The 12222-nt window shown below is 44.9% G+C and overlaps 1 protein-coding gene across 1 annotated transcript in view; it reads left to right on the forward strand.

The window, feature by feature from the left end:
• The first annotated feature begins 6823 nt into the window (after positions 1–6823).
• Positions 6824–12222, forward strand: part of Tacr1 (tachykinin receptor 1) — a 155929-nt gene continuing 150530 nt past the window's right edge. Inside the window, exons 1-2 of the mRNA XM_021165090.1 lie at positions 6824–6931; positions 7152–8357. Of these exons, the coding sequence (XP_021020749.1) occupies positions 7969–8357 (389 nt within the window). The 5' untranslated portion in view covers positions 6824–6931; positions 7152–7968. The remainder of the gene's footprint in view (positions 6932–7151; positions 8358–12222) is intronic.

Raw genomic sequence — 12222 nt, forward strand, 5'->3', positions numbered from 1 at the left:
GTCTGTCTGGGCAACAGAGAGTCCTTGAGAAATGCAAGAGACGCGAAGAGCAAAGATTCCGGGGAGCATGGCTAGTTGGTGAGGTGTTTGGATACGCAGGACTAAATGCAGCCGCCGCAGTAATCCGTCGGTACCGGTAGCTCTCAGGAAGAGCGGCCGACTTCTGCAGAACAAAGTTTTCTTCACCACCAGTAACCAGCTTGAACGTGAAATATCTCCCATAGGCTCCAGTGTTTGAACACCTGGTCCCAGTAGGCAGCTTTATTTGGGAAAACTGTGGCTTCTTTAGGAGATGGAATCTTGCTGGGGGAAGTTGGCACTGGGGTCAGGCCTTGTAGCTTTACAGATGAGCCTACTTCCTGTTTACTCTCTGCTTCTCCCTTATGGATCCTCAGTGACCAACTAGCCTCCTGCACCTGCTGCCCTGCCTTCCTCAATGGTGGACTTCATCCCTTTGTTGCTGCGAGCTCAAATAGACCCTTTCTCTCTTAAGCCACTTTTGTCAGGGCATTTAATCACAGGGATATAAAATAGGAAATCACAGGAAAATAAAAGCACCACTCCGCGTGGAAAACACCGTGCTTCTCTAGCATTGGCATATCTGATAACTTCCAAGTATATATTGTGGTATCTGAAACATTGTGTTAGCCTTCTTTATATTGCTATGATAAAACACGATAGCCAAAAGCAACACACGGGAGGAAATGATTTATTTAGCTTACACTTCCAGGCACTGGCCATTGTTGAGAGAATTCAGGGCAGGCACTCAGGCAGGAGCCTGAATTAGAAACAGTGGAGGAATACTGCTGGTAGACACTATCAGGCCCATGTCCACCTAGCTTTATCATACAGCCCAGGACCACCTGCGTAGGGTGGAGGGCAGAGCTCTCCAACATCAATTAACAACCAAAACAGTCCCTCAGAGGCACAGCCACAGACCATTCTGATCTGGGCTATCACTTAAATGAGACTTCCTTTTCAGAAGTTTCTAGGTTAATCACCTAGACATTGACACCTTGACACTTAAAACAGATTAGGAGAAGCATGATATAAAATGTCTACCTTCCGAAGCTGACTTCCTTTGGGAATGAAAGATAGACCTGGTTTGATTTAAATGACTGTAAAAAATTATCAGTTGCTAAGTACCTTCATCTAGAGAAGTGTTTCTGGTACCTACCCACTTGTAGTATAAGGTGCCAGGTGTCACTGTGCCCTGTGGGGTTATGAAATGCCTTGTCAAAAACTAAATATAAGCTTAAATACACTTATTTGTGTCCGAAATTCCCATAATATAAGACCATGTTCCCTTTAGAAATATTGGATGTCATGACCAGGCTTGAGAACTAAGATTAGAAACCATCAAATTCACTTGCAGGGGTGGGGAAGGTTACTGAAATACAGACTGGAGAATTTCCTCTTTGGAAAAATAGCACTTAAAACAGAAACTTAAGTTTGAGGAAACTATATGAACATTTTTTATGTTCATTATAGCATCGAATAATAATTATGGCTGGTAACCTTTGAAAAATATCATTGAAGCAAAATTATATTTCCCAGAGACAAGGATAAAAGAAATAGAAAGACATGGATAAAATTCTTAATAAAAGTGTCAATTTTATTAAAAAAAAAGAACATAAATTCTATAAGAATAGAAACTTCCTATAAGAATAGTAATTGAAATATAATTCATTCTGTTTAGTTCAGAATAAATTTATTTTATTTTATTTTATGTATATGAATGTTTTACCTGGGTGTATGTACCATATGTGCACTGTATGTTTGCTGTGCCCATATGAACCAGAAGAGGGCATCAGATCTCCCTGAAACTGGGGTTGTGAGTTGCCATATGGGTCTTGGAACCAAACTTGGGTCCTTTACCTAGGCAGTAAGTGCTCTTAATTACTGAACCATCTCTCTAAACACTGGACTTTTTTTTAACTGAATAAAAACATGTAAGTTTAACTAAAGCCAACAAGCAAAGCATGAGGGGTTAGTCCGTGGTGTTACTATACGTCTGTATTCTGCATAGGTGGGCCTCTCCTTTGGATGTTGGAATCAGTATGATATCAGTCAGCAGGAGCTGGAGCTTGGCAATAACTTCGAACTCTGCTGCCTCAGCACAGTGAGAGCTTGTTTCTTGCTCGTGCTTAATTCTCCAAATGACCTGGTAAGGCCTGTGCTGCACAGCCACCTGGGAATTCAATGTGATCAAGACCTGTTGTCTTACAGGTATATCTTCTGGAGCAGGGGGATGCTCACATGAAAAGACCACAGGGAACAATCTTCCTTCCCTCTCCCCTTCTCCTCCCCCTCCCCCTCCCCGTTTTCTGTATTTTAGGATAGACACAGAACAATAGTGTCTGCTTACAGTCTATTGGTCTGAAGTAGTCACATCACCTATGCCTGATTGCAAGGGAGGAGTTGGATAGAAAAACAAGGAATTGTATGAAAATTTATATATAGTAAATGTATATATGATATATGTGGCAATGCTATCAGAATACAGAGTAGATCAATTAGGATGACTAATAAATATAAATATTAAGCCACATATATAACGTTTGATATTTTAACCTGGGTTTACAAGGTAACGAGGCTGGTCATCTGATTCACTAGGAGAAGGAATGAAGCCATCAAAACTCACTGACCACATGAAAGAAAATGGAAGTTAACTTCTTTCATTTGTTTGTGTGTGTGTGTGTGTGTTCACTTGTTTCCATTAGACTTCTATTGCATGAATACAATGCTTTGAATCACACACAAAGCTGTGCAGTTTAATATATGTATGTCTACATAACATATGCTTAATAAATTATTTTACATATATATTTTAAATTCTTATGTATTTTTATTTGGGAGGGGGTTGCCTGCATGGATGTCTATGCAGATGAGTTCTCAAAAGCCACGGAACTGGAGTTACAGATAATTGTGAGCTACCTGGGGATCAAACCCAGATCCTCTGTGAAGTGTCCCCAGTGATCTTAACCACTGAGCCACCTCCCCATACCCCTATTTTATATTTTTTAAAGCTATGTTTCACTTAAATAATGCTTTTTCCCTTTTGTTTTACAATGTTCTGATTTTTTCCATTATACAAGGTACTGAGTACATAAGACACGTCCACCTATGGATGCATGCGATATGGTTTGAGCATAGTCCTTCCCACCCCCTGTGCCCATATACCCTCCCTTTTAGCCCCACCCACCCACTGGCTCCATCCACCCATTAGTCCTTTTCAACCCTTACTTTTCATTCTACCTCCGTTCATTTACTTTGTTTTTTAAAAACATTTATTTTATTGATCCCATTCACTTTTGCCAATACACAATACAATCACAAGATAAATGTATAACCTTGAGGTAAAAACCAGACTAAAAACTGGCAAGAAAATCCAGGAGACAATGGAAATAGCTAGCATTTGGCAGGACTTTCTCAAATCAGAACCATACATCCCACACAATTTTAAAGTAAATATGACTGCATAAAATCATTGAGATTTTAAGTCCACATACAAATTTAAGAAAAATAACAGTATTATTAAAATATGTTTCAAATATTTCTGACAGGCAAAGTGTTCATATCTAAAATACAAAAACAAAGTGAAAAAATGAATGGGGTGCTAGAGAGGTGGCTCAGCACTTCAGAGCACTGGCTGCTCTTCCAGAGGACCCAGGTTCAATTCCCAGCACCTACTTTGCAGCTCATAACCATTTGTTACTCCAGTTCATGGGAATGCAATGCCCTATTCTGGGCACCAGGCCAATCACCTTTCAACTACACACACACACACACACACACACACACACACACACACACACACACACTCAGACAATAAAGTAAAAAAAAAAAATGGCTGGACAGTAAATCAATGAGACAAAGCCAGGGACCATGAGTAGAGATGTACAGAAGGAAATGTCCAGATAGCCAAATGCTCTAGTGGCTGGAAAACTGTCTTTATACTTGTGGTATAGTCACTAAAACAGACTTAAAAAAATCTAAAACAACTTTTCATACCTAGTACCAGGTACTGGAGAGGTGGGTCAGTGGTTAAGAGCACACACTGCCCGAAGAGGACCTGACTTCAGTCCTCAGCAGACCACCAGAGAGGGCTCACAAACACTGGGGACTCTACCCCCAGAGGATCTGATGCCCTGTTCTGGTCTCTGTGGGCACTGCACTCATATGCACACCCCCCTCTGCTCCCACACACACACACACTTAATATCAGATCTTCATGTGCATAAACATCATGCTACATAAGTATGAAAATAGGTGTCTTGCATCAGTTGTGTGAATATCACCAGGGTTTCACACTGCCCAGCAATTCCACTCAGAAGTGATCACACAGGAAAATAAATCACTGTCTGAGGATGTTGCTCAGCGCTGGAGTGCTTGTCACAATTGTGCAAGGTCCTGGTTTCAATCCCTTGAACCTCAGATAGGCAGGAAGGAAGGAAAAGAGGAAGGAAGAATGAAAGGAACCATCATAGCCCAGGCTTTGGAGACAAAAGTAAGGAACGTTTATTCTAGTCTTGTCTTCTATAAGGTTTATTTTTGAAGATTTGTGTGTGTGTGTGTGTGTGTGTGTGTGTGTGTGTGTAACCACAGAGGCCAGAAGAAAGTGCTAAATCCCTGGAGCTGGAGATACAGGCTGTTGTGAGTCCTAAAGGGTGTTTTCCGGGAACTGAACTCTCGTCCTCTGCAAGGTCCGAGCGTAGTTTTACCCACTAAGTCACCCTCCAGCCCTGCAGTATTGTCCTCAGTGGAAAAAACTCCAAGTGAATTCTCATGAATAGAAAAATGAATGTGCAAGCTAGACTGCTCTTACAGCATAAAAATAATATTTAGCCATTGAAAAGAATGAGTTAAATCCATGCCGACCAGCTCTTGGGAATGTTTGGACAAGGTTTCAGGCAAGAAAAATAGCACTCGGAGCACAATGGAAATCCCCCGTTTGCATTTACCAGCATGGGTATTATGTGTTTGGGGTTCTGTCTGCCTACAGAAAGCCTGGGCAAACAAGCAAGGATTTAGACTACTTTGTCAACAGGGTTTACTTTGCGATGGGTGATTGTCTTGTGTGTCAAGGAAGAATGGTGGAATGGGAACAGAATGAATACGTGCCTAAAGGGGGAAATAACTGGCTTTCAGAGAGAAATTGTACGATCAGGGTGTGCACTCAGGGTGTGCGGTCATTGTGTGTGCAGACAGGGTGTGCAGTTGGTGTGTGTGCAGACAGGGTGTGCAGTCGGTGTGTGTGCAGACAGGGTGTGCAGTCGGTGTGTGTGCAGACAGGGTGTGCAGTCAGGGTGACACTTCCCATTTTGGGATGAGACAGTTTATTGCTGTTGTTCCGCTGATTGTGACTCCAACACGAGCAGGTTTAGTTTTTCCTGGGAGGGATGATAACTTTAGCAAGTGGCAAGTACTTCTTGTCTAAACTGTCAGTTCAACCCAAGCCAGCCTCATCAAAGCAAGCGTGGAAGTCAGGAAGAGGACTGTGGGTGTGGTTTGGAATGAAGGGCATGGTATCTGTAAACTTTAACCAAAGTGACATAGTCCTCTGGAACTTTCTTCTCTATCACCTAAGCCTCTTCCTGTCCTCGCTCATCCTGCGTTTCCCTCGTTGGGTGAGGCTGTCTATCTTTGAAACAGTGCCTGCTTTGTATAGTCCTGCTTCTTTCTGCACTAGACTATAAGGGTTTGCCTTCTCCCACTGCTCTCTGCTTCTCTCACCTAGTCCTTCTCCTGTAGCCCCAGCTCAGCAGTAAGAAATTTGAGGTGGAGAAGACAAGCTTTTCTTTCTCAATCTGGATCGCAGAGCTGTTCTCTGAAAGGCATCCCAGGAGTTTGCTCTGTGGGGCTTAGGGATTTTAGGGATGCCTGGGAGGCACCTGCAAACAGGAAGCTTGGTGGTTCCCATAAGCGCTGAAATCTCAGCCTCCAACAAAACCAGAGTTCAGTAGGCCCTTTCCTCCCCCGGCCAGAGGAATATTAGCCTGGCTGAAGCCGGGACAATAAATTACACAGCCTCAAAACACCTCATGTGCGACACAGCGCGCGGGCTTGCTAAACCAGTGCGTAAAGGCATCTCTCCCTGGTGCCAGGAAGGACGCAACCCATAGCAACAGCCTGCCGGGTGCTTCCCACCCCCGCAGGCATCTCACAGATCCCAGAACCGCAGTGGTGGAGGAGACCCGCAGAGGGGCAGCTGGAAGCTCCTGGAAGCTTGCCAAGGGCAGTCTGCCAGGAATACACTCCTGAGCTCTACCCATCTCAGCTTCTTCAAAAGGGCTGATGTTGTGGGGGAGACTTGCCCATCTGCTCTCTGACCGGGACCACCAGATTAGCCTTCTGAAACTGCCTTGGGTGTCTGGCACGATAGGGAGAAAAGACTGGCAGAAACTTGCCCTTCAGTCCGGGTAAAAAACTGGAAAGGGGAATCTGGTGGAGACCCTTCCCATGCCTCTCCAGTTTCACCTAGCCTCACAAACTGGACAGGCGCAGAAAAGGAGGCTGCCAGGTTGCCGGGGAGGGGGGTGCGGGGGGGCGCAAACTAGTCCGCGAAGGGTATACTGGCCAAGAGCCCAGTCAGGCGTCAGACCAGCCAGCTTCTGCACAGCTCTTGCACTCACCAAGCTTTGCAGAGAGCTGCGCACAGTCCCCAGTGTCTGCAGCTGAGAGGGTAGTCGCGGGGCTCCCTTGGAGAGCACCGGATAGCTGCTCCTTACGGAGGGACCAAGTCAACAAAGTAGCTGGGGAAAGGTATCTCAAATGTTTGGAGCCCATCTCTGCTTTGGGGGGAGCTGGGGAGCAGGGAAGAGGAATCAGTCCACCAGGGAACAGAGCTAGGTGTCTGGGGGTTTCTTTAACAGAAGGAAAGTTGACTTCCGGACTTCTGAAGCAGGGTGTGGTCACCTGTCACTTCTAGGTAGCAACCAGAGTGTAGCGGTGAGCACCCCGCCCCCACACTTTCCAACTCCCACCACAGTCTAGCGTCTCTGTAGAGGTTGTCTTGAAGTCCCAGGCTGAGCCTCAGAGCGTTAACTGTCCTCCACTTCAACTGCTTCCAAAAATCCTTCCTTTCTGCTCGCATCCCTGGTACGACCGTGATTCCAGCTAAGAGCCCTATCTGTGTCTTTTCTTCTCAGGCCACCTTGTCGCCCCCTCGCGGAGTGCTGGATTCGTCCGGCCTGCAGAACGCCCACAGCAGGTCACGAGCAGCAGAAGGCGTGGTGGCTGCGGTGGTGGCGCGACACAGCTGCCAACAACTGGCGCAGCTGCTGCGCTGTGCTCCGGGACCAGCGAGTAGACAGTCCAGGTACGGCCCCTTCCCCGTGACGTCTCTGCAGCGGGTTATAAAAGCCTAGTGCGCACCCTGCCAAGGCTCTGCTAACTCCTGAGCACAGAAGGACCAAGACCTGGAAGCTGCGGGTGGCAGTAGAGGCTCCAAGCGAAGCAACGGAAAAAGGGAGCTCACCAGTTGGATGCGGACCTCAGAAGCCAGCCAGAGGACCAGAACTTTTACTAGCTGCGCTGCGAGCAGCCCTTCTTCCCCCTCAAGCTCCCACCCAGTACGCAGCTTTGCCTTTCCCGCCGCACGCATGTTAGCCGGAGTTGCTAGTAGCAGCAGGTGCCAAAAGGCGGGTTGTCTTGCCTTTTGGAACCTTGTGGAGTGCAGCTGCTTCAATGCAAACAAGAGCCTAGCATGAAAGTGGAGGAATTTGGAGCAACCAGGCAAAGAGCTATACAGAAGCCTTGCTCTTGTGAACAAGTCTCCTGCTAACCAGGACTAAGTTCTGCCCAGGAAACTTCCCACCTCCTGAGTAGCAGGACTCAAGCCTCAGGCATCTGCGACAAGGTCCTCCAGCAAGGAGGTGTGTGTGTGTGTGTGTGTGTGTGTGTGTACACTTCTGTGTGTACTTGTGAGTACCTGTAGACGCCAGGGCTTTGCTGCCTTGCCCCAAAATGGATAACGTCCTTCCTGTGGACTCTGATCTCTTCCCCAACACCTCCACCAACACTTCTGAGTCTAACCAGTTTGTGCAACCTACTTGGCAAATTGTCCTTTGGGCAGCCGCCTACACGGTCATCGTGGTGACTTCCGTGGTGGGCAACGTAGTGGTGATATGGATCATTTTGGCCCACAAGAGAATGAGGACAGTGACCAATTATTTCCTGGTGAACCTGGCCTTCGCTGAGGCCTGCATGGCTGCATTCAATACGGTGGTGAACTTCACCTACGCAGTCCACAACGTGTGGTACTACGGCCTCTTCTACTGCAAGTTTCACAACTTCTTCCCCATTGCTGCTCTCTTCGCCAGTATCTACTCCATGACAGCTGTGGCCTTCGACAGGTGAGTCTGTAAAATTAAGAAAATGCCCAGAGCATTGGGAATTCGCTTAGGAGGACTGGGACACTGTGCTCCATGCCCTCGGCTCTGACTGGCTGCATGCTAGAACCCCTGGACCTCAGTGCCCAACTCTCTTTCTCATTACTTTTCCACCCATCACTAGATTCCCACCCTTTCCATTCAATACTCCCATCTCCTGTCTTACTCTTTCTCATGCATTCTTTCTCTCCTTTTACTTTAGTGCCTGGATGGGAGATATCGAAGGGTTGGCCGGGGACCTTCAGATATGTCACTCTACTATGGCTTTGTGTTTTAAATAGTCCTCAGCAAACTCCTCACTTTTTTTTCAACCTTTCCCAAAGATATAGGAACTTTCCATGCCCACTTCAGCTCCCCAGTGTTATAGGAGAGTGACAAGCGTTTGCCCACAGCCTTGAAACACTTGAGATTCTTATTTAGCAACTCAGTGTTGTTAAGAGCCTCCCACTCAGGATGGAGAACCAGGCTCCTTCCCAGGGCTTCCCCAGGCAGGGATCCAGGAAGCTTGCTCAGGCGGGGGGTCTAAATTTCTTTTTCTACCAAAGGTCAATGTTCTTAGCCTGTGTATCCACAGAGAAACTTGCTTGTTAGAAATAATTGAGAACTAATAGCCTCCAACCCTCAGATTAGGGTTGCTGAAGCCGATTGGAGATGCAAAGGTTGCAACTTTCAAATGCAGAGGCTGGCGTTCTGGAATGAATGGCTTTTCAGGTGTCATGAGGGGAAAGCAGTGACTGGAACACAGATTTATTGGAATTGACTTTTTCCTGAGTGTCTCGGGTCTATCACGCATGGTTTCTATGGACAGGGCTACCTCACTGTTTAGTGAATGTAAAAGTGTGTCTAGCAGCTGTCACAGGAACCTGACAGTTTTGCCATTGTTGTTGAGATTAAGGGATATGAGAAGGGAAAACATCGAGGAAAAATATATCCCAAATTATAACCCCTCTTTTATACGAAGACCACAGGTAATTTGTTGTTAGGTATCTGTGGTGAGTGGATACTTTTTCTACTCTTATCTTGGCAGTGCCATGCAGCTGTTGTAAACTCCTCCATGGCATGTCTTAGGTAAAACATGCTGTGTGGACTGATTTGTGTTTTACCTGCAGTATGTCAATCAATTCTTCACACTGCTAGTGAAAGGAACTATGTTACAAACTTATCATTAGGACTGAGCCAGCTTTCGGATACTGATTTTGGTGAAAATGATATGTGCCTGTAAAATATTTCTGTGTTGACATGTTCCTTTAACTCATGGGAGGTTCGTTCCTTCAGCTAAAAAAAAATACCCCTCTGCCTTATGTGTAGCCAGATATATTAGTGAAACGTGGCATTTCTGTTCATACATGCATGCTTTCTCACCGTTCCGTGAATTAGAGCTGAGTTTTGTTTTGTTTTGTTTTGTTTTGTTTTGTTTTGTTACTGCAATGGGGCCTTGCCTGAGCTTCAGGGAGACCTGCCAGTCTATGTGAGCCTAAGCACTGAACAGCTGATGGTGCACCAGCAGACACCCTTTCTCTCTGCCCTGCCCAGGAACGTATTCCAGGACCCTGCTGTTTTCTAGGGATCTCAGACTAAAGTCAGAGTGGGAGGTCCTCACACTGGATTGTTGCAGGGAGCCAGATTTCAGCCCCACTGTTGTTTATCTTTATAAATCATGACAGGACCTGAATGCAGTGGGACAGCTAACTGTCCAGTGGCTCTGAGGGTCTGGGATGCCAGAGCACAAGAAGGATCAAGCGTTTGTTATGGGCAGATGTGGCTCGGTGGGGCTAACAGGGAACAGCTCCAGGTTGCACTCCAGATTAAAGTTAAGACCCGGGTTTTTGGTCGACTCTTGTCCCCCACAGGCACATTCCTGTTCTTGCTGAGCTTCTCAAGTACTCTGGAGGTTCATTCCCTCAGGCCCCCAATGAAGGTGTCTTCTGCATGCGTGACCATGCAGTCTCTCCTCGGATCACTGTGGAAATGAGGAGGTTGTAAGTTGTCTCTGCAGGAATGATCACCCCTTCCTCCAACGTTGATGTGCACTTATGAGAAGTGCTAAATGTTTTTATGTCCTTCGAATTATTAACAGGCGACTTCTGAATCAAATCTTTAAAAATGACAGCACGATTTTTCCTGGCTGTAAAGTTAAACCTTAATTATTGCAGAAGATTTGGGGAGTAGGAAGAGCAGAAACACACACACACACACGCACACAAATTCAAACTGTTACCACGCCATCCTAAATAACACCTGTTAGCACTTGAAATTCTCATTTGTGAATGTTAAATACCTATGGAGGCTGCTTTCTGTGTGTCTGTAACTAACAGTTTCCACTGATATCAATAGGGAACATTAACAACGTACCTTTTCCAGGCACCTTTTCCAGACAGGAGATTCTAATAAAACTCAGAGGGTCACAGACAAAAAGAAGACAAGAGTAGAAGTGGGCAGAAGGTTCCTCAGAGAGGAAGGGAGGCAAGAGAGGAGGCTGGGGCAAAAATGGCTAGAATTCATTATATAAATGTGTGAAACTATGAAACAATAAAAAATGTAATGTCTTCAGAAATATAATCTTAATGACTTCATAGTATTGCATTTATAATTGTGTTATTATTTAGCCATTGCTGTGGGTAATCAATTCCAGATTTATTTATATTTTTGGTCATTCTTATACTCTCATGAACAATTTCATATCATAACTTTGTTCTACATTTTTAAACTAGGAAGATTGCCAGAATTACAATTACTGCATCAAATGAGCCATCTGATAAAAAGCTATGCCTCTTTACTTTAAAGGGTTGTAAACTCGGGACAGGGCAAGGACTGCATTGTACCATCTGACTCATTTGAATCTTCCTAGCACAAAACAGAAGGTTTGATAGCTCACCTACCTATTTATTGAATAATTGAATATTGTCTACTGAAAATAAATTGATAAGTAAAACATTCCTAAAAGAACATTTTGAAAGAGACATAAAATTGTAAAGAAATTATAAATAATACATAGAGATCCCTTTAGTGATAATCAGCCAGCTAAAACTTAAAATTCTCATTTGTAAGTGTTAAATACCTTATGGAAGCCACGTCCTGTATGTCTGTACAGAAACTCTTGTCATGCTGGCTTACAGGAACCTTTCCATCCAGGTTCTATACCTCCATTTACAGGTCAGGGGGTAAATTTTAGACATAACAAAAACTGTCAATAGGTAATTCTCTGACTCTTTTGATTTTCTTCTCTGGGGTTTTTTATATTGTTACTGTTGTGGTTTGGAACTGTAGCTTGGAGACATTCCATGACATAAAATATTTTTAAAGATAAGATGCCTCGCAGGTAGCTCAGCTGTAGTGCTTACATAGTGCTCACAGAGTCCCGGGTTCAATCCTCAGACTCATAAGAAATGGAGCAGTTAGTAGATGCGTTATATTCCATGACTACGATCATTTCCCATTATTATAGTAACGTTTAAATTAATGTCCTAGACATACATCTTTTTATCCTTACTTAGTGTATGTATGGGGGGCACGTGTATGCCATGGTGTAGGTGAGGGGATTACAGAACAACTTGCAGGAGTCTGGGTCTCTCCTTCTAACACGTGGGTCCCAGAGATAACACTCAGCAAGTACCTCCAGCAGCTGAGCCACTTTGCAGGCTCCTAGACATAAATCTCCAAGAGCGTCTCTCTTCCTTTCCTGAGAAGAAATGACTTGAAGTCAGGTGGTTTGGTTAAACTGTCTTTCTAAGATTTGACAAATTTATTAATAGGACCATGTGATGGTTTGTATATCCTTGGACCAGGGAGTGGCACCATCTGAAGGTGTGGCCTTGTTGGAATAGGTGTG

Source organism: Mus caroli, chromosome 6 (assembly GCF_900094665.2).
Source record: "Mus caroli chromosome 6, CAROLI_EIJ_v1.1, whole genome shotgun sequence".
Lineage (NCBI taxonomy): Eukaryota > Metazoa > Chordata > Mammalia > Rodentia > Muridae > Mus > Mus caroli.